The sequence below is a fragment of the Rhipicephalus sanguineus genome, chromosome 1, assembly GCF_013339695.2.
Source record: "Rhipicephalus sanguineus isolate Rsan-2018 chromosome 1, BIME_Rsan_1.4, whole genome shotgun sequence".
Classification (NCBI taxonomy): domain Eukaryota; kingdom Metazoa; phylum Arthropoda; class Arachnida; order Ixodida; family Ixodidae; genus Rhipicephalus; species Rhipicephalus sanguineus.
Window position 1 is genome coordinate 71,837,019 of NC_051176.1, and position 19,827 is coordinate 71,856,845.

Consider the following 19,827-nt stretch of genomic DNA (forward strand, 5'->3'; position numbering starts at 1 on the left):
TGCAAGTTAAAGGCAAGCGGTGCATTGTCATCGACCCGGCTAACAGGGATATTCGAATGAAGGTACACTGGCTCCTTCATAGCGTGCCTGACGAGGACTTACGACTTGCCCTCGCGCCCTTCGGCAAGGTCACTGACGTCGTCAGGGAGCGGTGGCGTGCTGAGGGAGTAGCGGACAAGGTATCCACAACTAGAGTCGTGACGCTCAAGATGAACGCTGGGGTCAAAATTGATGACCTTCCACACCAGCTAAGTGTCTCGGGCGAACTCACACTTGCCGTTGTGCCGGGAAGGGCTCCGCTCTGCCTTCGCTGTCGTGGCACGGGCCATATCCGCCGTGACTGCCGCATACCAAGGTGTGGGGTTTGCCGGCGTTTTGGTCACGAAGACCGCCAGTGTCAGCGAACGTACGCCAGCGTGACAGCACCAGGGAGCAGCGAGGAGTCAGCCGACCTTCTGATCGATGAGGCGGACTCGGAAGAAGCGGCGTCTCCGGCAAGCGCCCGTGAGGGTGCACCGTCAACGTCGTCTTCTCCCCCGCCGGGTCAGCCTGAGAAGCATCCTCTCGCGGCATCTGTAAGGGAACCCGAAGATGCGCCTGCCCGAGCCGCCGTGGCCGCGTCGGCGAGGAAGGCCACGGCGCAAGGACACTACGCAAGGATCAGCTAGCGCGGCGGCCGGGAAACGGCCGCATGAGCAGACCACGAACAGCGAGCCGCAGCTGGACGATGGCGGTGGGGACGAGCCACCGACTAAAGCGCCAGGTGTGAGGCGCTTTCCTTCAATCCACGGCCGAACATTCCGGATGAACCACGATGGTCGGCGACAAATCCGCCTCCGTAGTGGCAGCGGCTAACGGGGGAGGGATTGGGAGCGGGAGGGGGGCTGGTTGTGTTTTTCTATATATGTGTACCATGGCGAAGCCAAAGCGCTGTTTTTGCCAAGCGTGTCGCATTCAAAGAGGCTTTCTATTACTTCTTTCCCTGGCCATGGTTTGACCTTAAAGGGGTGGTGCCATCAAATTTCGAGGCTATAACGAGCATGTTGTGAGTTTCCTTTGTATGCAAGGACACTCCACACGAAGGGTTGGACACAGCAAACGTTTAGAATATATTTTAATGCACTTCCAAAGTGTACCTAAATGCCCATTCTCCCGATCAAAACCCATCGCTAGCGCGCCAACACTGACGTAGATCTGTAGGAAGGGCAACGAAAGTTGTCGTGACGTCACACCAGATCTGCTGTAGTGACGTGAGTGACCTCCGCCACCTCCGCAACGTACGTACCGGCTGTAGTGAACTAGAATATATTCTAGTTCACTATAGTACCGGCAAAGCATCGGTCGCTACATCACTCGCCGAGTTTCGATCGCTTCCTGGCTAAGTGCGTCACAGCCTTGTGTGGTCACGTGACCAAGCCTCCTACACTTCTACGTCACTGCCCAACCTCGGCGCCCAGAAACCGAAACCGAAAGTCGTCCACATCAAAAGGCGATAATAAATTATTTAGCGAGAATACATGAATTTTGGTGCGTGCATCATGCTTCCTGGAGCTATAGGAAACGCTTACAGCAAAGAACACGCAAGCCACAAACATGGTGGCACCACCCCTTTAATGTTTCACCGATATGGCTATGAACTTTGAAACTGGGCTACGGGTGGCAACCCTAAACGTTCGAGGGTTGCCGGGTTACGGGTGGCAACCCTCTTGGTCGTAGATTTCAGTCTTTCCGGTTTGTGTTACCGCACGGTCTGCGCGTACGCACCAAACGTGGAAACAGAGCGCAAATTATTTTTCGAATGCTTCAAAACGCACTGAAACTGCGAGAAAATGGTATTGCTCTTAGGTGACTTCAACTGTGTCTGTGCGGCCGAAGATCGCTCTAGGAAATCTCGAGTTAGCGATAAGAGTGCCGAGTTGCTATCCGAAATAGTGCACGACAATGGCTTAGAAGACGTTGGCATTGTTTATTCGAGTGGCATTCGCCCAACGTACACTCATTTCCAACGTGACAGCCACGCCAGACTGGACAGAATTTATGTATCAGCAGAACTTCTACCTTTGTGCACAGCGTACGATGTCAAACCTGTTTCTTTCAGCGACCACTGTTTAGTTATGGTCGGGTTAGGAAAAAGGCAGGTTAAAAGCCGCTTAAATTGGAACCTGTGGAAGTTTAATGTTAAGCTTCTTGATGACGGAGCATTTCGTAACCTTAGTAGCAGAAAAATTGGAGAAGCTACTCGAAGCGCCGTCAACCAGTTTGGCAGCTGAATGGGAGGAATTTAAACATGGGGTTAAAATAACGGCTATGAAGAGAAGTAGCATCCTGAAGTATGAACAGAACCAAACTGAGCGAATGCTACGAGAGCAGCTCGAATTTTTTAGTAGTATGAAAAAAACCAGCCCGGTACTTTTAGCAAGGAATCAAGAGACGTGAAATGTCAGCTGGAGGAAATCGACGCTGCAAAATATAAAGCAGCGATCATACGTGCGAGAGCCGATAAACTATGGTTTGGGGAAAGGCCAACGAAACGGGCCTTATCTGATGAAAAACGATACGCGTGCCAGAAAGAAATCCGTCAGATAGCTAACGGCGACGAAATCACGTCTGATAGCAGGGTCATCAAGCGCGTGGTAGCCGAGCATTTTAATAACCTTCTAGGCCACCAAACAGACCCCTTAGATGGCTTCCAGGAGGAATTCCTTTGTTTTATGCCGAAGCTGGACGATGACGTTAAGGCACGCCTTGAATGGCCGATCACTATACGTGAAATCGAAGGCGCTATCGACGAGTTGACTCTGGGGAAAGCACCTGGGCCCGATGGCCTCGGTGCAGCTTTTTATAAAACATTTAAGAGCATGGTCGCTCAGATGCTGCTGAGAGTTTTCGTCGAAGCATATGACTTGAAACGGGTACCATTATCGTTCACAACGTCGCACGTTGTGCTCATCCCAAAAAGTGATGACCCAGCAAAACTTCTGTGTGCAGCACCTTACCGTCCAATTAGTCTCACAAACGTCGACTACAAATATTTATGAAGGTACTAGCAAAAAGGCTCCAAGGGGTTATAACGGCGTTGGTGGGTTCCCACCAGACGTGCGGGATCAAAGGTCGCAGTATCGCGACGAACGTACACGTTGCGCGAAGTGTGCTCGAATGCTGTGACGCGCTGGGTGAGCACGTGGCGATGATGCAGTATGACCTGGCGAAAGCATTCGACTGCGTCTCACACCAAATCCTCTTCAGCATATTAGAACATTCTAATGTTGGCCGTGTCATACTTGAGGGCGTTAGGATGGCGTACAGTAACTGCACTACACGCATTATAGTTAATGGCGAGCTAACTGACAGCCTGCGCGTACGCTCATCAGTGAGGCAAGGATGTCCTTTGTCGCCCTTGTTGTTTGCAGTGTACCTCGAACCGCTCTGTCTGTCCATCACTCACAACAAACTTATTACAGGATTTAGGCTACAGACAGCACATGTAAAAATACTAGCCTACGCAGATGATATCGCCGTCTTCTGCTCAGACAGGGACAGTATTAAGTATACCACGACCATTGTTGAAAGGTTCTGCGAATGCACTGGTGCCCAGATCAACTGGGACAAGAGTTATGGATATTGGCATGGCGACTGGGACGCAACGCCGGAGCACTTCTCCCGACTGCGCTGGACAGCAGTTCCAACGCAATACCTCAACGTGCCACTCGGTAGTTACCGCGAACCTGATACGTACTGGTCTGACCAAGTGCGAAGTGCAAGAGAAAAGGCTACAGCATGGCAAGGCAGGCAACTGTCCATATTTTCACGGGCCACTATCTGTAACCTGTTTCTTATCTCAAAGTTGTGGTATGTGATGAATGTGCTATGCGCATCACGAGTGAATGTTCAGAGAATTCACCGGGTTTTCGCCGTGTTCATTTGGGCATCCACCTGGGAGCGGACCAGTCGTATGAATTTGTTTCGCCCAGTCAAGCTTGGTGGGCTCGGTTTAGCTCATTTGTTTCTGCGACAGCTTGTGCCGCGTTTCATTTTCCTACGTGACCAAAATGACCCTTTTCTCCGCATTGTCATGCAAGTGAGCCTACAGAGACTCATACCTGGATTTATTGTGGCGTCATGTGAAAACATATGTGGGCCTGTAATCGGGTATCTGCGAGAGGGGAGTACCTGGGTACCGTTAACAAGAAAAAAATTGTATATGGATCTTGTTGAAAGCGTTCTACCAGTGCCTTTGTACCGCTTTCCACACCTTGGAGGCCCAGGACAGGACGTTTTAAAAAGAGTAAAGAAAATGCCGGTACTATCATCAGTTAAAACCTTCTTCTTTCAATTGCACACAAACACGCTTCCTGTTAAAACTTGGCTTAGCGATAAAGGCTTCTTCATACCCTGGACAACCAACTGCTATTTATGTAAAAAACCAGAGACAATAGAACATGTTTTCCTGGACTGTTGGGATCCCATTTTCTACTGGGATGTGCTACAGCGCACATTAAAGAAAGAGTTGCCCCTCAGCCCGTATGGAATACGCTTCTTGCCGGCAGACGCATCAGAGGGCATTCCTTATGATTTATTTATGCTCCTGGGCCTCCACGCCTTGTGGAGAACGAAAACGGAATTTGAATATGTTCACCAGGTTGTTCGTCCTGTTCGTGATCACTTTATTGAAAGCGTGGTGCGTTTGAGAGAGGTGCTTCGCACGCTCCCTGACACAACAGTGTGGATTTCTGTGCTCGATGAGTTAATCTGCATGAAACAATTTTAATCTCGTGTTGGCCAAAGCGTGGCCGACGCGTTTTATGTATGTAACCAGTGACTTCAAATGTGTAAGTCGGTAATAAAGAAAAAAAAAGCTCTCGTAGTGTAGTGGTCATCACGTGCGCTTCACACGCGCAAGGCCCCTGGTTCGATCCCAGGCGAGAGCATGCCTTTCTTTTTTTATCGTGCGCAAGAAGGTATAAAAAAATTGGCCGCGTATCTGCGTGCTTCGCTGCAAATGTCGTCTAAAGACGATAGAAGACGCGCTGCGTGAGATATGGACGCCATCTGGTAATACGTCGGGAAACATGAGTGCTGTGTTGCGGGCTGGTAGTCCCAGCGAAGCGGCAGGCGAAGACCGGCGGTGACCAACGCGACCGGTGGGGACGCCGGCCAGCCCGAACACGCTGTTTGGCGCGATGCGCCGAAGGAGAAGAAACGTCCACACTCAGCGAGTACTCTCCACAAACTCTGACTTACAAATCGCCTGGGTAAAACAGGAATGCCTGAGCGGCGCCCCCTGTCATTCGTACAATGCAATACTGAACCGAAACCAAAACACAACATGAGCTTGTGCAGAGGGCACGGAGGAAGACAAGTTTCAGCGCAGTCGCATTTTCAGCGCACCTTAAGAAACTAGGGTTGTAACATTGTAGGGCGAGTAGGGCCAGAAGGACCGTCACGACGAAAACCTGCCTCCTCAGTCGTATTCGCATGGAACGTTGGTGTGGCTTCGCGTTCCCTCCTCCGCTCCTGGCCTTTCCACAAAGCTACTGCCTAAGTACGAAGGCCCCTACCGCGTCCTACGTCAAGCATCCCCAGTTAACTATATGATTGAGCCTGTTCAATCATCTACGGACCGCCGTCGTCGCGGACGCGAGACTGTTCACGTCGATCGACTGAAGCCGCATTATGACCCACCAGTTGTACCTGTTCCTTAGGTCGCCAGGATGGCTCCTTTTACGCCGGGGAGTGATTTGTAACATGGTAGGGCGCAGACAAGAACGCCTGCGAAAGAAGAAGACGAAGACGATTGTTGTTGGCGCTCGCGCTTGCTCGGCTTGGACCGCTGATCGCTTCAGCTGTGGCAATCTTTTAATAAACGCGTTACTGTCTCATCTCTTGGTCGTGTTGATCCTGTTGATGCGTTTCACATCATCGAGACTTCGGATGACACGCCTTGTTATGAGCTCGACGCCCTTACTTCTCCCGTTAAGCGCGCGTCTTGTGCATCCTCATCAACTTCGCCTTCATCAGACATCTTGGAATCTGTCTTGGATGCCGACCTGCCGCCTCCGTACCGCATGCAAGTACTCGAGCTTCTGCAGAATTTTCGCTCATCGTTTGATTGCGATCAAACGCGCTTGGGCCGTACGGATCACGTCAGTCAAAGCGTCCACACAGGTTCTCATCCTCCATTACGCCAGCGAACATACCGCGTGTCGGCAGCCGAGCGTAAGGTGATTAACGAGCAAGTCGATGAAATGCTGCAGCGTGGCGTCATTCGCCCTTCCCACAGTCCTTGGGCGTCACCTGTGGTGCTAGTACGCAAGAAGGACGGGTCAATACGCTTCTGTGTGGATTACCGTCGGCTAAATAAGATCACTCGTAAAGACGTGTACCCGCTGCCTCGTATAGATGACGCACTCGACTGCTTGCAAGGAGCGGAGTACTACTCTTCTTTAGATCTTCGCTCTGGGTATTGGCAAGTGCCGATGGCTGAAGGTGACTGCGAGAAGACAGCTTTTGTGACGCCCGATGGCTTATACGAATTTACCGTAATGCCTTTTGGGCTCTGCAATGCGCCCGCTACTTTCGAGCGCATGATAGACACCATCCTTCGTAACTACAAGTGGAAAACATGTCTGTGCTATCTTGACGACATCGTCGTGTTTTCATCAGATTTTCCGACGCACCTTGTTCGCTTGCGTGAGATACTGACCTGCCTCACCACTGCCGGCCTCCAGCTCAACATCAAAAAATGCCGTTTCGCCGCCCGCAAGCTAACAACATTGGGACACGTTGTATCGAAGCATGGTGTGCTTCCTGACCCAGCCAAGCTTCGTGCCGTCGCCGAGTTTCCGAAGCCCACAACCCTTAAGGCGCTCCGCAGCTTTGTAGGCCTCTGCCCGTATTTCCGGCGCTTTGTACGTAATTTTACAACCATCATAGCACCACTGACGAATTTGCTTACGGCTAGTAACGGTATGTCCGCTTGGTCAACCTCGTGCGACGAAGCCTTCAAGCAAATGCGTCGCCTACTCACTTCCCCGCCTATCCTTCGACATTACGACCCCACAGCACCTACGGAGATCCATACCGACGCTAGCGGCATCGGGCTTGGTGCAGTCCTAGCTCAGCGGAAAGACGGCTACGACGAGTACGTCGTCGCCTATGCCAGTCGCACTTTGAAAAAGACCGAGGCGAACTATTCTGTGACAGAAAAAGAGTGTTTGGCCATCATTTGGGCTCTCGGCAAATTCCGTCCATACATATATGGTCGTGCTTTCGACGTTGTTACCGACCACCACGCCCTTTGCTGGCTTTCTTCGCTGAAAGATCCGTCAGGTCGTCTCGGCGGATGGGCGCTTCGCTTACAACAGTATGACGTTCGCGTTGTCTACAGATCGGGCAGGAAGCACTCTGACGCCGATGCTCTATCTCGATCGCCGATACCTTCGGATGTAGCTTCCCCATCAGCGCTCTTCGAAACTATGTCACCCATCGACGTCACGAATATGCCGGTTGAACAGCGAAAGGATCCCTTGCTTTCAACTATCCTAAACTTCCTACAGGATCCATCGGCCACAGCTTCTAGAACGCTTCGTCGCCAAGCCGCTCACTTCACTGTGCGCGACAACATCCTTTACCGCAGAAATTACATACCTGATGGTCGCAAATGGCTGCTCGTGATACCACGGCACATGCGGTCTGACATTTGCGCTTACTTCCATGCTGCTCCTCACCATGGTCACGCCGGCGTTCTGAAAACGTATACTCGGCTAAGGCAACGTTTCTACTGGCGGGGAATGTATCACTTTGTCTGCCAGTATATTCGCGCTTGCACGGCGTGCCAGCGGCGTAAAGTTCACCAACGCCCTTCCGGCGAGTTACAGCCGCTAACCTGCCCTGCTCGTCCCTTTGATCGCGTCGGCATAGACCTATACGGCCCACTTCCCTGCAGTTCCTTGGGTAACAGATGGATAATTGTCGGCGTCGATCATCTGACGCGCTATGCAGAGACTGCAGCACTCCAGCCGCCAGCGCTCGAGAGGTTGCATTATTCATTCTGCGAAATTTCGTCCTTCGACATGGAGCACCACGAGAACTGCTCAGCGACAGAGGGCGCGTCTTCCTCTCCGACGTCATACAAGCCCTTCTCGCTGAATGCAGCATCGTTCACCGCAAGTCTACAGCCTACCACCCGCAAACGAACGGCTTGACGGAGAGGTTCAACCGCACACTCGGTGACATGATCACCATGTACGTCACGTCGGATCACAGTAACTGGGACGCTGTTTTGCCATTTGTCACTTACGCGTACAATACTGCCTCACAAGCTACCACAGGTTTTTCGCCGTTTTTCCTGTTGTACGGACGGGAGCCCTCTTGCACCATGGACACATTGCTTCCATACCGATCCGACGCTTCCGAATGCACGCCGGTGTCTGAAGCGGCGAGATACGCAGAGGACTGCTGGCAGCTCGCTCGTAAACTTACAACCGCCGCTCAAGGTCGCGAAAAACTGCGACATGACAACGATGCGTCTACGCCAGACTTCCCGACTGGTTCTCTTGTTTGGTTGTGGATCCCACCTCACAGCCCTGGGCTTTCAAACAAGTTTCTTGCGCGCTACGATGGCCCCTACCGCATCAAAGGCCGCACGTCCCCTGTCAACTACATTGTTGAACCCTTGACGCCGCCCCACGACCTCAGACATCGTGGTCGTGACACGGTTCATGTCAGCAGACTTAAACCATACTATGACCCATTGATGCTGCCTGCGCCTTAAGACGCCAGGATGGCTCATCTTCTCTCCCGAGGGCAATTGTAGTGAAGAGGAAGAAGCCTCGCTCGATCGTCTGTTGCTGTGCGCGTGGACTGCGTTCCTGTTGGACCGGCGCTACTTAGACTGCACAAGTCGTCAGTACGTTGTTAATAAACCGTCGTACGACACGTGGACGACAAACTGCACCCTGTGTAACAAACCGGAGACGATCGAACACACATTCATTGACTGCTGGGATCCAATATTTTTTTGGGATGTGTTACAAAGAACCCTGAAGAAAGAGCTACCGATAACACCACATGGAATACGTTATCTTTCAGTGCAGAATGAGTGCGGTGTTCCATACGACATGATAATGTTATTGGGGCTTTACAGTCTCTGGATCACATGCATGGCCGTGAGGCATATGGATCCTAAAGCCAAATCGACACGGGAAAACTTTATTGAATGTGCAATGTATGTACGCGAGACATATCGAACGTTGGATGAACCTCCAGATTATATGGAGTTATTTGATGAATTGGTGAAAATGAAATGTTTTTAATCCATCACAATGGTCGAGTAGGCCAATGTGGTTTTTATACATATGTATTGCTTTATTTCTGAATAAAAAAAGGTTATTAAAAAAGCTCTCGTATTGTAGTGGTCATCACGTGCGCTTCACACGCGCAAGGTCCCTGGTTCGATCCCAGGAGAGAATCGCCATGCTTTACATTTCTTTTCTTGTGGAAGAGATATTCGAAAAAAAGGTTGAATTAAAGACAGCCTGCCGTGTTCCGCTCTCGTAGTGTAGTGGTCATCACGTGCGCTTCACACGCGCAAGGTCCCTGGTTCGATCCCAGGCGAGAGCATCGCCATGCTTTACATTTATTTTCTTGCGGAAGAGATATTCGAAAAAAAGGTTGAATGAACGACAGCCTGCCGTGTTCCGCTCTCGTAGTGTAGTGGTCATCACGTGCGCTTCACACGCGCAAGGCCCCTGGTTCGATCCCAGGCGAGAGCATCGCCATGTTTTACATTTTCTTGCGAAAGAGATATTCGAAAAAAAGGTTGAAAAAAAGACAGCCTGACGTGTGCCGCTCTCGTAGTGTAGTGGTCATCACGTGCCCTTCACACGCGCAAGGTCACTGGTTCGATCCCAGGCGAGAGCATCGCCATGCTTTACATTTATTTTCTTGCGGAAGAGATATTCGAAAAAAAGGTTGAATGAACGACAGCCTGCCGTGTTCCGCTCTCGTAGTGTAGTGGTCATCACGTGCGCTTCACACGCGCAAGGTCCCTGGTTCGATCCCAGGCGAGAGCATCGCCATGTTTTACATTTTCTTGCGAAAGAGATATTCGAAAAAAAGGTTGAAAAAAAGACAGCCTGCCGTGTGCCGCTCTCGTAGTGTAGTGGTCATCACGTGCGCTTCACACGCGCAAGGTCCCTGGTTCGATCCCAGGCGAGAACATCGCCGTGGTTTACATTTATTTTCTTGCGGAAGAGATATTCGAAAAAAAAGGTTGAATTAAAGACATCCTGCCGTGTCCGCTCTCGTAGTGTAGTGGTCATCACGTGTGCTTCACACGCGCAAGGTCCCTGGTTAGATCCCAGGCGAGAGCATCGCCATGCTTTACATTTATTTTCTTGCGGAAGAGATATTCGAAAAAAAGGTTGAATTAACGACAGCCTGCCGTGTTCCGCTCTCGTAGTTTAGTGGTCACCACGTGCGCTTCACACGCGCAAGGCCCCTGGTTCGATCCCAGGCGAGAGCATCGCCATGTTTTACATTTTCTTGCGAAAGAGATATTCGAAAAAAAGGTTGAAAAAAAGACAGCCTGACGTGTGCCGCTCTCGTAGTGTAGTGGTCATCACGTGCGCTTCACACGCGCAAGGTCCCTGGTTCGATCCCAGGCGAGAGCATCGCCATGTTTTACATGTTCTTGCGAAAGAGATATTCGAAAAAAAGGTTGAATTAACGACAGCCTGCCGTGTTCCGCTCTCGTAGTTTAGTGGTCACCACGTGCGCTTCACACGCGCAAGGTCCCTGGTTCGATCCCAGGCGAGAGCATCGCCATGTTTTACATTTTCTTGCGGAAGAGATATTCGAAAAAAAGGTTGAATTAACGACAGCCTGCCGTGTTCCGCTCTCGTAGTTTAGTGGTCACCACGTGCGCTTCACACGCGCAAGGTCCCTGGTTCGATCCCAGGCGGGAGCATCGCCATGTTTTACATGTTCTTGCGAAAGAGATATTCGAAAAAAAGGTTGAAAAAAAGACAGCCTTCCGTGTTCCGCTCTTGTAGTGTAGTGGTCATCACGTGCGCTTCACACGCGCAAGGTCCCTGGTTCGAGCCCAGGCGAGAGCATCGCCATGCTTTACATTTAATTTCTTGCGGAAGAGATATTCGAAAAAAAGGTTGAATTAAAGACAGCCTGCCGTGTTCCGCTCTCGTAGTGTAGTGGCAGTGCTGGGCAGTATCGAAGATACATGTATCTTAGATACTATCTTAGATACTCTATGGGTATCTTGTATCTGTATCGCGATACATCTCGAAATACGAGTATCTGTATCTGTATTTCCGATACATTCGATAATATATCGTGTATCTTAAGATACAAGATACTTCTATCGCAACACAACCGTGCGAAACAATAATCGCTGGCCAAGCTCCGCTTCTCAAGCTGGTATTGGTGCCACTAAGCCATCTGAATACGTCTAAGGGCAGTGACCGAAAAACGGCAGGAAGTGATGGAAGCTGCGATGAAAAAACCGTAAAACAGGGGGTGGATGCTCGAGCCAACGTTTCGACAAGTGGACTTGTTTTCTTCAAGGCTGGAACTGATTTCCTTAGCTATCGTGTGTATATGCTTCGTGTCCTCTCCAAAAGAGGGGAGAAGGGGTGGGGAGAGGGGGGGGGAAGAGGCCACCGCGACGACCGGGTGAGTCATAAGGAACGCGAAAAAAAGGAAAAAAGAAAAAAAAAGCGGGGGGCGGGGGGGGGGTACGGGAGGGTGTACGTTTCACTGAATGATTGTCAATGGCAGCACGTGGCATTTTAACCATAGTAGGTTCGAAATGCCTAGAAGAAGGGATTAACTCTCATTCGTTTTCGGTCGTCGCGGTGGCCTCTACCCCCCCCTCCCCACCCCTTCTCCCCTCTTTTGGACAGGACACGAAGCATATACACACGATATCTAAGGAAATCAGTTCCAGCCTTGAAGAAGACAAGTCCACTTGTCGAAACGTTGGCTCGAGCATCCACCCCCTGTTTTACAGTTTTTTCAAGGGCAGTGACGTTATTTTATTTTTACGCCAGAGTCATTCATTGACGGTAGAAGATCAGAAGACAAGCACGCGGACGTCTACGCCCAGCTCACGCACCTTTTGTTTTCTCGATTTCTTTTCTTTTTAGTTGCGCCAATGCAGCGACACTTGCTCTTAGCCACTGTCCTGCGGCGCGTACTCCACTGCGTGCGGCGTCTATCGCCCAAATTCCGATGTTGTTACAGTGTCGTTATTGAAGATTCTCTTGCGTCTTGCTCCGTAACGAAATGTGATGCGTGCAAGATGGGGTTGCTTTGCGTCGCGTGGATTTTGCATATCAGCAATTTGAAGGATCTCGTGGATGTAAGTTTGACCTGCATGCAGTGAATCAACTTATATGCAAATATGATTCTAACAACTTTAGCACCACTGCCTGATGCTAGATCTAACAGAGCAAGCGTTTACCTAACAGAAAATATCTTGGCTTAGCGTATTTTTCACTACCACACTACCATCTACATTTATTCAAAGAATTTACGAAACCATAATTTGATTATTAGCACAAGTGCTTTCTTAGCTGTCATTTTGCATCACATACATAACCTAGATCTCTGCACTGTTTTTCCGGTCTGGTCACTGCAGTATGTCGTTTGTAACGAACTCCAAAAATAAGATTGCTGCTTTATTCTTCTAAATGTCTGCTTTATTTCTACGACTGTTACACATTTACACGTTGCTAAGGCGATTTTGAAAACAAATATATTATTTTCTAAGCGTGCCTTGAGTATACAGTACACAATATTCTGCTTACCGCTTATGAAAATAGCGAATTTGAGTTTGCATTATAATAATTGAAATCATTAGGAGCCATCTTAAAGATGTTAGGAAGGGGATTCGAGAAACGTTGTTTTACTGAATGCTCCGTTTTACTCATGAGCGTCCCAATGAGCCATTTTTTCTATTGTCTCTACAGATAAGTTGATGATACTTCATGCTCATAGCTACTAAGGGCGCCGGCTGTATTGTGTTTCTGTACTCATTCGATGTGAATGTTTGATACACAACCACCTCTCTATTTCGCTTATATTTGCTTTCCTGTTTTACGCCTTCTTAAATATTTTTCGTATTACTAATCGCCACGTATAGGGAGCTATAAGCGGCAATAGCGCGAATAGCGGCGGTGTCCTGCGACGCTTTGTGCAACTATACAATACGTCTGAGACATTTCTGTATTGCACATGTTTTCTCGTTGAAGAAAAATTGCTAAAAGATTGCACGTTAGTGAGTATATCGGCAAAGAATCCCTCACGCCAGCAGTAAATAGAACGTGGAAATTCATTGCAGTTTTACGTCATCAACGTGTACACCTGTGGTCTCAAACTCAGCTTAGCCGGCGGGCCGCAGTCGCGAAATTTAGCTCCAAGGGCCTCGACAGTGAAAATGGGGGGGGGGGGGGGTCGGAGAGAGTTTGAATAAAATCACGTTGGCATTTGAAAGGAGGCCTTTCCCATATCTCATATATAGGTCATTTCTGAAGGGTATTTGGAGTCGGGATTCGAGAAACATCGATACCGATGTACACAACGAGTGAAATCTGGACGCGGATTGAAATATAGAGTTTTTGTTCCACAGTTATGTTTCAGCACATGGGGACCACATGTTCCTCACGAAAGCAATGCTTGAGACCAGTCATGTCTGTGTAGCTCACGAACGTAGTTAGAAAATAAAAGCAAATGGGACGGATGCGGTCATGTGTGCCGGCCGGTCCGCTAGCGAAGGGTATCAATCTTTGTATACACCGTGCGTTCCCCGCCCCCCTCCCCCGTCCCCCCCAAAAAAAGTCGCTACCAGCGTTGTTATTGCTGCACACCGGTCCGGATATACGGTATTGTGCAAACTGTCTTTTACGGACAATGTAAAACTCCACAGCGGTATTTGCGCCTACGTGCGAAGGCTTCTCATTGACGTTATTGCGATTATATGGCAACCCGCTGGCTGGTCGGCAAGCTGAGCAGCGACTCCCATCAAGTGCAAAAATGACAAGCAAAAACCGCAGTCAGCGAAATGTATGAAGAGTTGTCCTATGAAGAAGCTAAAACAAGCCCCAATAAGTTGTTTCGGAAGAAAACTAATGTACTTTGAGCAAGAAGGTCAAAACTTTTGAGATAATAATAAACATTTTATTCAAGTGAAACAAAATAGGTCACAGCTAAGAAATTTTCAAGCAGGCATTTTCGTGTGTAGGCGTTCGCTGCTACATTATATGGATCTATAATAACAAATTTGAGAATGTATCGAAGTATCTTAAGATACAATTGCGAAGTATCGTATCGGATACAATTATTGCGGCAGTATCTTGCATCTGTATCTCCAATACTTTTTGCCTGAGTATCTTGTATCGTATCGCGATACAATTTCAAAGTATCTTTGCCCAGCCCTGTGTAGTGGTCATCACGTGCGCTTCACACGCGCAAGGTCCCTGGTTCGATCCCAGGCGAGAGCATCGCCATGCTTTACATTTATTTTCTTGCGGAAGAGATATTCGAAAGAAAAGGTTGAATTAAAGACACCCTGCCGTGTTCCGCTCTCGTAGTGTAGTGGTCATCACGTGCGCTTCACACGCGCAAGGTCCCTGGTTAGATCCCAGGAGAGAGCATTGCCATGCTTTACATTTATTTTCTTGCGGAAGAGATATTCGAAAAAAAGGTTGAATTAACGACAGCCTGCCGTGTTCCGCTCTCGTAGTTTAGTGGTCACCACGTGCCCTTCACACGCGCAAGGTCCCTGGTTCGATCCCAGGCGAGAACATCGCCATGTTTTACATGTTCTCGCGAAAGAGATATTCGAAAAAAAGGTTGAAAAAAAGACAGCCTTCCGTGTTCCGCTCTCGTAGTGTAGTGGTCATCACGTGCGCTTCACGCGCGCAAGGTCCCTGGTTCGATCCCAGGCGAGAGCATCGCCATGCTTTACATTTATTTTCTTGCGGAAGAGATATTCGAAAAAAAAAGGTTGAATTAAAGACAGCCTACCGTGTTCCGCTCTCGTAGTGTACTCCAAGGTCAATCTAAATAGGTCGCGAAAGTCGGAACGAAAAGTGGTCGGAAACCTATTGCGACAAACATCAACACTCGCGTGACGATTAAAGCGCTACTAGGTGAGGGGGGGACAAATAATGAAAACAAAAAATTAATTAAACGTTTATTTTCATTATTTTTAAATTTATTTGTCACGAATTAAATTAGTAGATTACTATAATCAAACTTTAATCTTGGGTATGTGGTTGAGTGGCCATTTTTTTTCGTTTATTTTCTGAAACAGCGGGCACATGCAGGCAGTCTGGTAACATGGGCCAACGGTTTTGCGCAGTTTGAGATGCAAATGGCGTCGCTCGTTTTTGCGCAGTAGGTTTGTGCCTGTCCGTAGATATTTCCTCGCATAACCGTTGTTTTCTAGTCGTGGTAGTTGGCAGAAGGTAATATAGCCCATCGCAGCCATCGGGAACCGTTTCAGTGACTGTGTTTTGCCAGCGCACGGCCGGCGTGCTGTCGCCCTTCGGGACGATGAGTCCGCCACGCTACTCGAAGAAATGCTGCGCTGTCTACGGATGCAAGAGCAACACGTGTGCAAGGTTTGTGTGTGTGTAATGTGGATTGTGTGGCCCGTGACGGGGCGAAGAGGGAACGACAGTTCTGCTCTGCGGTACGCCTTGGAGGGGAAGACGACGAAAAGGAAGCGCGAGCGGGGCGTGCGGCTCGAGCAGTTGGAGCGCGACACGGTTGAAACGGCAGCCGCTGGTCGGCGAATCGGGACGCGACATCGCTTAACCAGGCGTCCGGCAGCCATGTGGACCTGGTGAGCCTGATTCCCGCTCTGTGCCCGGTGCTGACACAGAGACCGGCAGCCTAGTCTGTTCCTGGCCTGAGGTCCTGGGGCCCGAGTGGTGTCACGAGGTGGCCGCGGCTCATGTTGGCGACGGGCAGCTAACCTGCGCTGCAGTGGCCTGGTGATCTACCAGCCTGCAGTGCCATCATCACCACCACTTCCACCTCGGCACGGTCAAGGCAGCGTGACTGTTGACTGCCCAAGGAGTACCGGTGACGACCGACCTCGCCGCAGCGGCAACAGTTCATAACGGCGAGTAGGACAGTTTGTGTGCGAGGCGCGTAGGACGCTTAGGATGTAAATAAGGAATGCTGTAGTGTGTTGTGTGTGAATCGTCAGAGTTATCGGTTGTGTTAAAGTCTGTGTTGTGTGTACAGAATCACCTGACTGCCGGTTGAATTATTTCGGATCCTGGGCCCACATTACACCATCACAGTGTGCACGTTGAATTGTTATGCTACTTCTGATTTCTGTGTTATATATTTTAGGGTAATATCCTGTTCAACTGCAATATTTCGCCAATAAAATACACCTTATTTATCAAATCTGTCTTTTTCGTCTTCCCGTTATCTTGCAGGCTTCCATTATGGAGCCGTCATAGTGATAAGAAAAAGAACATGCAGCTATAAAAAAAAAGTAAGAAGCGGCGCCCTGTCAAAAAATTTCATAATTTCGCGCCCATCGTGTTAAAACGTGACGTCATTTCCGCTTCCGGTTGTGACGTCATCCTTTTCTTTTTTTTTTTCATTCTGTTTGTCCCCTCCTCACATAGATGGCGACTGTTGCAACAACTAGCCACCGGCTTGACACATGGGCTTCTACGGAAGTTACGCTACCAGTTTACATATACCTTGGTGTACTCCACTTCCGGCCACCGTAGTGAACGGACGCGGAATGTTGTGCTCCTCGAAAGGGGCGGTTTCAGCGGCCCAGCCGGGTCGCGGCATCAGGTTTAACGATACGAAGACGACACAGGACTACCAGATTATATTGCCCCAGTTGCCTACAGGTTTGACAGTAACCACCACTGTCTTTTTGCACGCGGACGTGAAAGCGAGGCCATATCGAGTCGAGCATTTCCGTGATTCTTTAGACCGTTTGCAGTTAATGCCGGAAGTGGTGGCTCTAGGAGCCTATCAAATGAATCACGTATGGGCGATTACCTTCAAGGACGAGAGTGCCAAAAAGAAGATATTATCGACCGCAGCATTCACCGTCAAGGATCACAGGTGTGTTGTGATAGATCCCAGCAATCAAGACGTCAGGATGAAGCTGTACTGGCTTTTGCACACCACACCAGACGAGGACGTAAGAAGCGCCCTGGCGCCTTACGGTACCGTAAGCGAAATTTCACGGGAGAAATGGCGTGTGCAAGGCTGTGCTGACAAAGGATCTCACACGCGTCTGGTGTCCCTTCGCTTGAAGGCAGGATACACTGTGGAAGACCTGCCGCATCAGCTCCGCGTCGGGGAGGACCACGCACTCGTGCACGTTCCTGGCAGACCACCGCTCTGCCTCCGGTGCCGCGGCACCGGACACATAAGGCGCGAGTGCCGAGTACCACGCTGTGGGCTCTGTCGTCGCTATGGCCACGACGAGACCCAGTGCGTGCGTAGCTACGCCAATGTGACAGGGTCTGGACGAAACGACGCCGTTGACGAGCACGTCATGGACCAGGCTGACGCGGAGGCGACCGTGTCGGGGGGTGGAGACTCAGCGAAACCTGATAGCGAGCCACAGACGGAACTTTCTGAAAAGAACGTGGGCCGTAAAGACGACGACGCGGCCGCACCCGCCTATGACGCGAAGGAAATTGCAGACGCTGACACGGACACCAACAAGACAAGTACCACCGCGAGCACCGCACCTAACAGAGAAGAAAGCCATCAGGAAAGCACCGACATGGATTGCGACCAAAAGACGGTCGTAAAGAGACCGCGTGAACAAACCGAGGAAGACGGCACACCAGACGGAGGCTGCGCAGAAGAACCACTCCCGAAAACGCCGGTTTTCAGGCGACTTCCAATGAAATTCAAACCCAAGGTGCCGCTAGACAAGAGGACGGCACCGCCAGCAGACCCGCCTTAGCGGGGATGCTGACTGCAGACTTCGCGACAGAGCCTGGAACGGACGGGTAGCACAGTGAACTCTGAAAATGTGTGCTGCTAGAGGAGACGCTTGGTCTTCGCCTGAAAAGACGAGACCACCTGACGTGGAGAGTCCGTTGGCCGCAAGTCTTCTTCCTGACGTGATGGGCCCTTCAAACGGTGTGAGTTTTGACCCCCTGCAGTCGGCATTAACGAATTCTGCTGTGGCCCTGAAAGTAGCCACCTTAAATATTCGCGGATTAACTTCTCAAAAACGACAAGCGCAGTTAAAACGAATACTGAATGATAATGACATTGATAGTCTAGCGGTGCAAGAATCAAAAATTGACAGCGAAGAACTAACTGAACGGCTGGCGAATAATTACAAAACAAACTATAACATATGTGTGTGTCATGCCAATGGCAGGTCTGGGGGGTGTCTGTTATTTTTAAAACAGTCTATCGGTATTAGTGAGGAAAAAGTCATTACTTCCGATAATGGGCGACTTGTACTTTGCGATTTTACTTTTTGTAAAAGAAAATGGCGAATAATTTGTGTGTACGCGCTTATTATAGCTTGTGAAAGAAAATGTTTTTTTTTACTACGTAGACCCTTTTCTAAGATGCGATCGTGTTGTTGTGTTGCTCGGTGATTTCAACTGTGTGTGCATGCTTGAAGACAGTGTGAAAAATGTTCCAGTACGCGACAAAAGCGCATTACAGCTTGCTGCAATAACTGATGAATATGGCTTGGTAGATGCAGGGTATTCCGTGGCAGTCATGTGCAGTTTACACATAACCAGCAGCAAAGTCACGCCAGACTGGATAGAATGTATATATCTGGATGTATTGTACCTCTGTGCACAAACTATGCCGTGAGAAACCTTAGTTTCACTGATCACTCTCTCGTAACGATCGAAATTGGCAAGAAAAGAAAAACTACGAAGTTTAACTGGGATTTATGGAAGTTGAATGAAAAACTCTTGGAGGACGAGATGTTTGTGAAAGTAGTAGGCAAGAAAGCTGAAGATGCACTTCGTAATGGAAGCACAAGTTACATAAGCGTCTGGGAGCAGTTTAAAAATGAAGTTAAAATGTACGCAATTGAAAGGTGAAGTGTCATAAGGTACAAGGAAAAGCACAAAGAAAAAGAGCTGCAGAGCACACCGGAATATCTACTGAATGCAGATAGCACTATTCCCGGATTGTTTAGCAAAGAAATAAAGGAAGTTAAAATACAGATGTAATGCATTACGGAAGAACGATATAAAGGGGCAGTAATAAGGGCACGTGCTGAAGGTTTCACAATGGGCGAAGTGGCCACAAAACGAGTGCTTGCGGAAGAAAAACGATATGCAACAAAAAAAGAGATTAAAGAAATACGCTACGAAGGTGAGCTTTCTTCGGAGCAGCAAGTTATCGAAAAAGCTTTCCTTGAAACGTACCGAAGACTGTTGGGCGGTAAAACGGAAGTGAGACTAATTCATAGAAGCATTTTTGTCACTTATGCCGAAATTGGAAGATGACGTCAGAGATGCGCTGGAAACGCCCATAAAGATAGAAGAAGTTGGGCAAGCAATCGATGACCTTAGTAAAGGCAAGTCGCCAGGACCTGATGGCATAGGGGCAGGGTTTTATAAAACTTTCAAAAGTGAAACTACGGTAATGCTTTATCACGTTATTACTGAAGCATATGATGTTAAGCAACTGCCTCTGTCCTTTAGGGCGAGTCACGTCATACTCATACCAAAAACTGAAGACGCAGAAAAGTTGCAGTGTGTGGAAAACTATAGGCCCATAAATCTTACGAATGTTGACTATAAAGTTTACATGAAAGTTCTG

The 19,827-nt window shown here is 49.2% G+C and overlaps 1 protein-coding gene and 14 non-coding genes across 15 annotated transcripts; all 15 read left to right on the forward strand.

Annotated features, from left to right (window-relative positions):
* The first annotated feature begins 4,855 nt into the window (after nt 1-4,855).
* On the forward strand, nt 4,856-4,928 carry Trnav-cac (transfer RNA valine (anticodon CAC)). The gene has a single exon. It is a non-coding gene; the product is annotated as a tRNA-Val (tRNA).
* Nucleotides 4,929-9,548: 4,620 nt separating this feature from the next.
* Trnav-cac (transfer RNA valine (anticodon CAC)) lies at nt 9,549-9,621 on the forward strand. Its single transcript has one exon. It is a non-coding gene; the product is annotated as a tRNA-Val (tRNA).
* A 79-nt stretch (nt 9,622-9,700) lies between these two features.
* Trnav-cac (transfer RNA valine (anticodon CAC)) lies at nt 9,701-9,773 on the forward strand. The gene has a single exon. It is a non-coding gene; the product is annotated as a tRNA-Val (tRNA).
* Nucleotides 9,774-9,848: 75 nt separating this feature from the next.
* On the forward strand, nt 9,849-9,921 carry Trnav-cac (transfer RNA valine (anticodon CAC)). Its single transcript has one exon. It is a non-coding gene; the product is annotated as a tRNA-Val (tRNA).
* Nucleotides 9,922-10,000: 79 nt separating this feature from the next.
* On the forward strand, nt 10,001-10,073 carry Trnav-cac (transfer RNA valine (anticodon CAC)). The gene has a single exon. It is a non-coding gene; the product is annotated as a tRNA-Val (tRNA).
* A 75-nt stretch (nt 10,074-10,148) lies between these two features.
* On the forward strand, nt 10,149-10,221 carry Trnav-cac (transfer RNA valine (anticodon CAC)). The gene has a single exon. It is a non-coding gene; the product is annotated as a tRNA-Val (tRNA).
* A 79-nt stretch (nt 10,222-10,300) lies between these two features.
* Nucleotides 10,301-10,373, forward strand: Trnav-cac (transfer RNA valine (anticodon CAC)). Its single transcript has one exon. It is a non-coding gene; the product is annotated as a tRNA-Val (tRNA).
* Nucleotides 10,374-10,452: 79 nt separating this feature from the next.
* Trnav-cac (transfer RNA valine (anticodon CAC)) lies at nt 10,453-10,525 on the forward strand. Its single transcript has one exon. It is a non-coding gene; the product is annotated as a tRNA-Val (tRNA).
* A 75-nt stretch (nt 10,526-10,600) lies between these two features.
* On the forward strand, nt 10,601-10,673 carry Trnav-cac (transfer RNA valine (anticodon CAC)). The gene has a single exon. It is a non-coding gene; the product is annotated as a tRNA-Val (tRNA).
* Nucleotides 10,674-10,748: 75 nt separating this feature from the next.
* Trnav-cac (transfer RNA valine (anticodon CAC)) lies at nt 10,749-10,821 on the forward strand. The gene has a single exon. It is a non-coding gene; the product is annotated as a tRNA-Val (tRNA).
* A 75-nt stretch (nt 10,822-10,896) lies between these two features.
* Nucleotides 10,897-10,969, forward strand: Trnav-cac (transfer RNA valine (anticodon CAC)). Its single transcript has one exon. It is a non-coding gene; the product is annotated as a tRNA-Val (tRNA).
* A 75-nt stretch (nt 10,970-11,044) lies between these two features.
* Nucleotides 11,045-11,117, forward strand: Trnav-cac (transfer RNA valine (anticodon CAC)). Its single transcript has one exon. It is a non-coding gene; the product is annotated as a tRNA-Val (tRNA).
* Nucleotides 11,118-14,599: 3,482 nt separating this feature from the next.
* Nucleotides 14,600-14,672, forward strand: Trnav-cac (transfer RNA valine (anticodon CAC)). The gene has a single exon. It is a non-coding gene; the product is annotated as a tRNA-Val (tRNA).
* A 227-nt stretch (nt 14,673-14,899) lies between these two features.
* Trnav-cac (transfer RNA valine (anticodon CAC)) lies at nt 14,900-14,972 on the forward strand. The gene has a single exon. It is a non-coding gene; the product is annotated as a tRNA-Val (tRNA).
* A 1,820-nt stretch (nt 14,973-16,792) lies between these two features.
* Nucleotides 16,793-18,293, forward strand: LOC119398785 (uncharacterized). Its single transcript, XM_037665635.2, has one exon. The coding sequence runs from the start codon at nt 16,793-16,795 to the stop codon at nt 17,984-17,986; it is 1,194 nt and encodes a 397-aa protein (XP_037521563.1). The 3' UTR covers nt 17,987-18,293.
* Nucleotides 18,294-19,827: the final 1,534 nt, after the last annotated feature.

Excerpts from the sequence above, each read along its gene's own strand:
- LOC119398785 (XM_037665635.2), top strand. The coding sequence starts at position 16,793 with ATGTTGTGCTCCTCGAAAGGGGCGGTTTCAGCGGCCCAGCCGGGTCGC.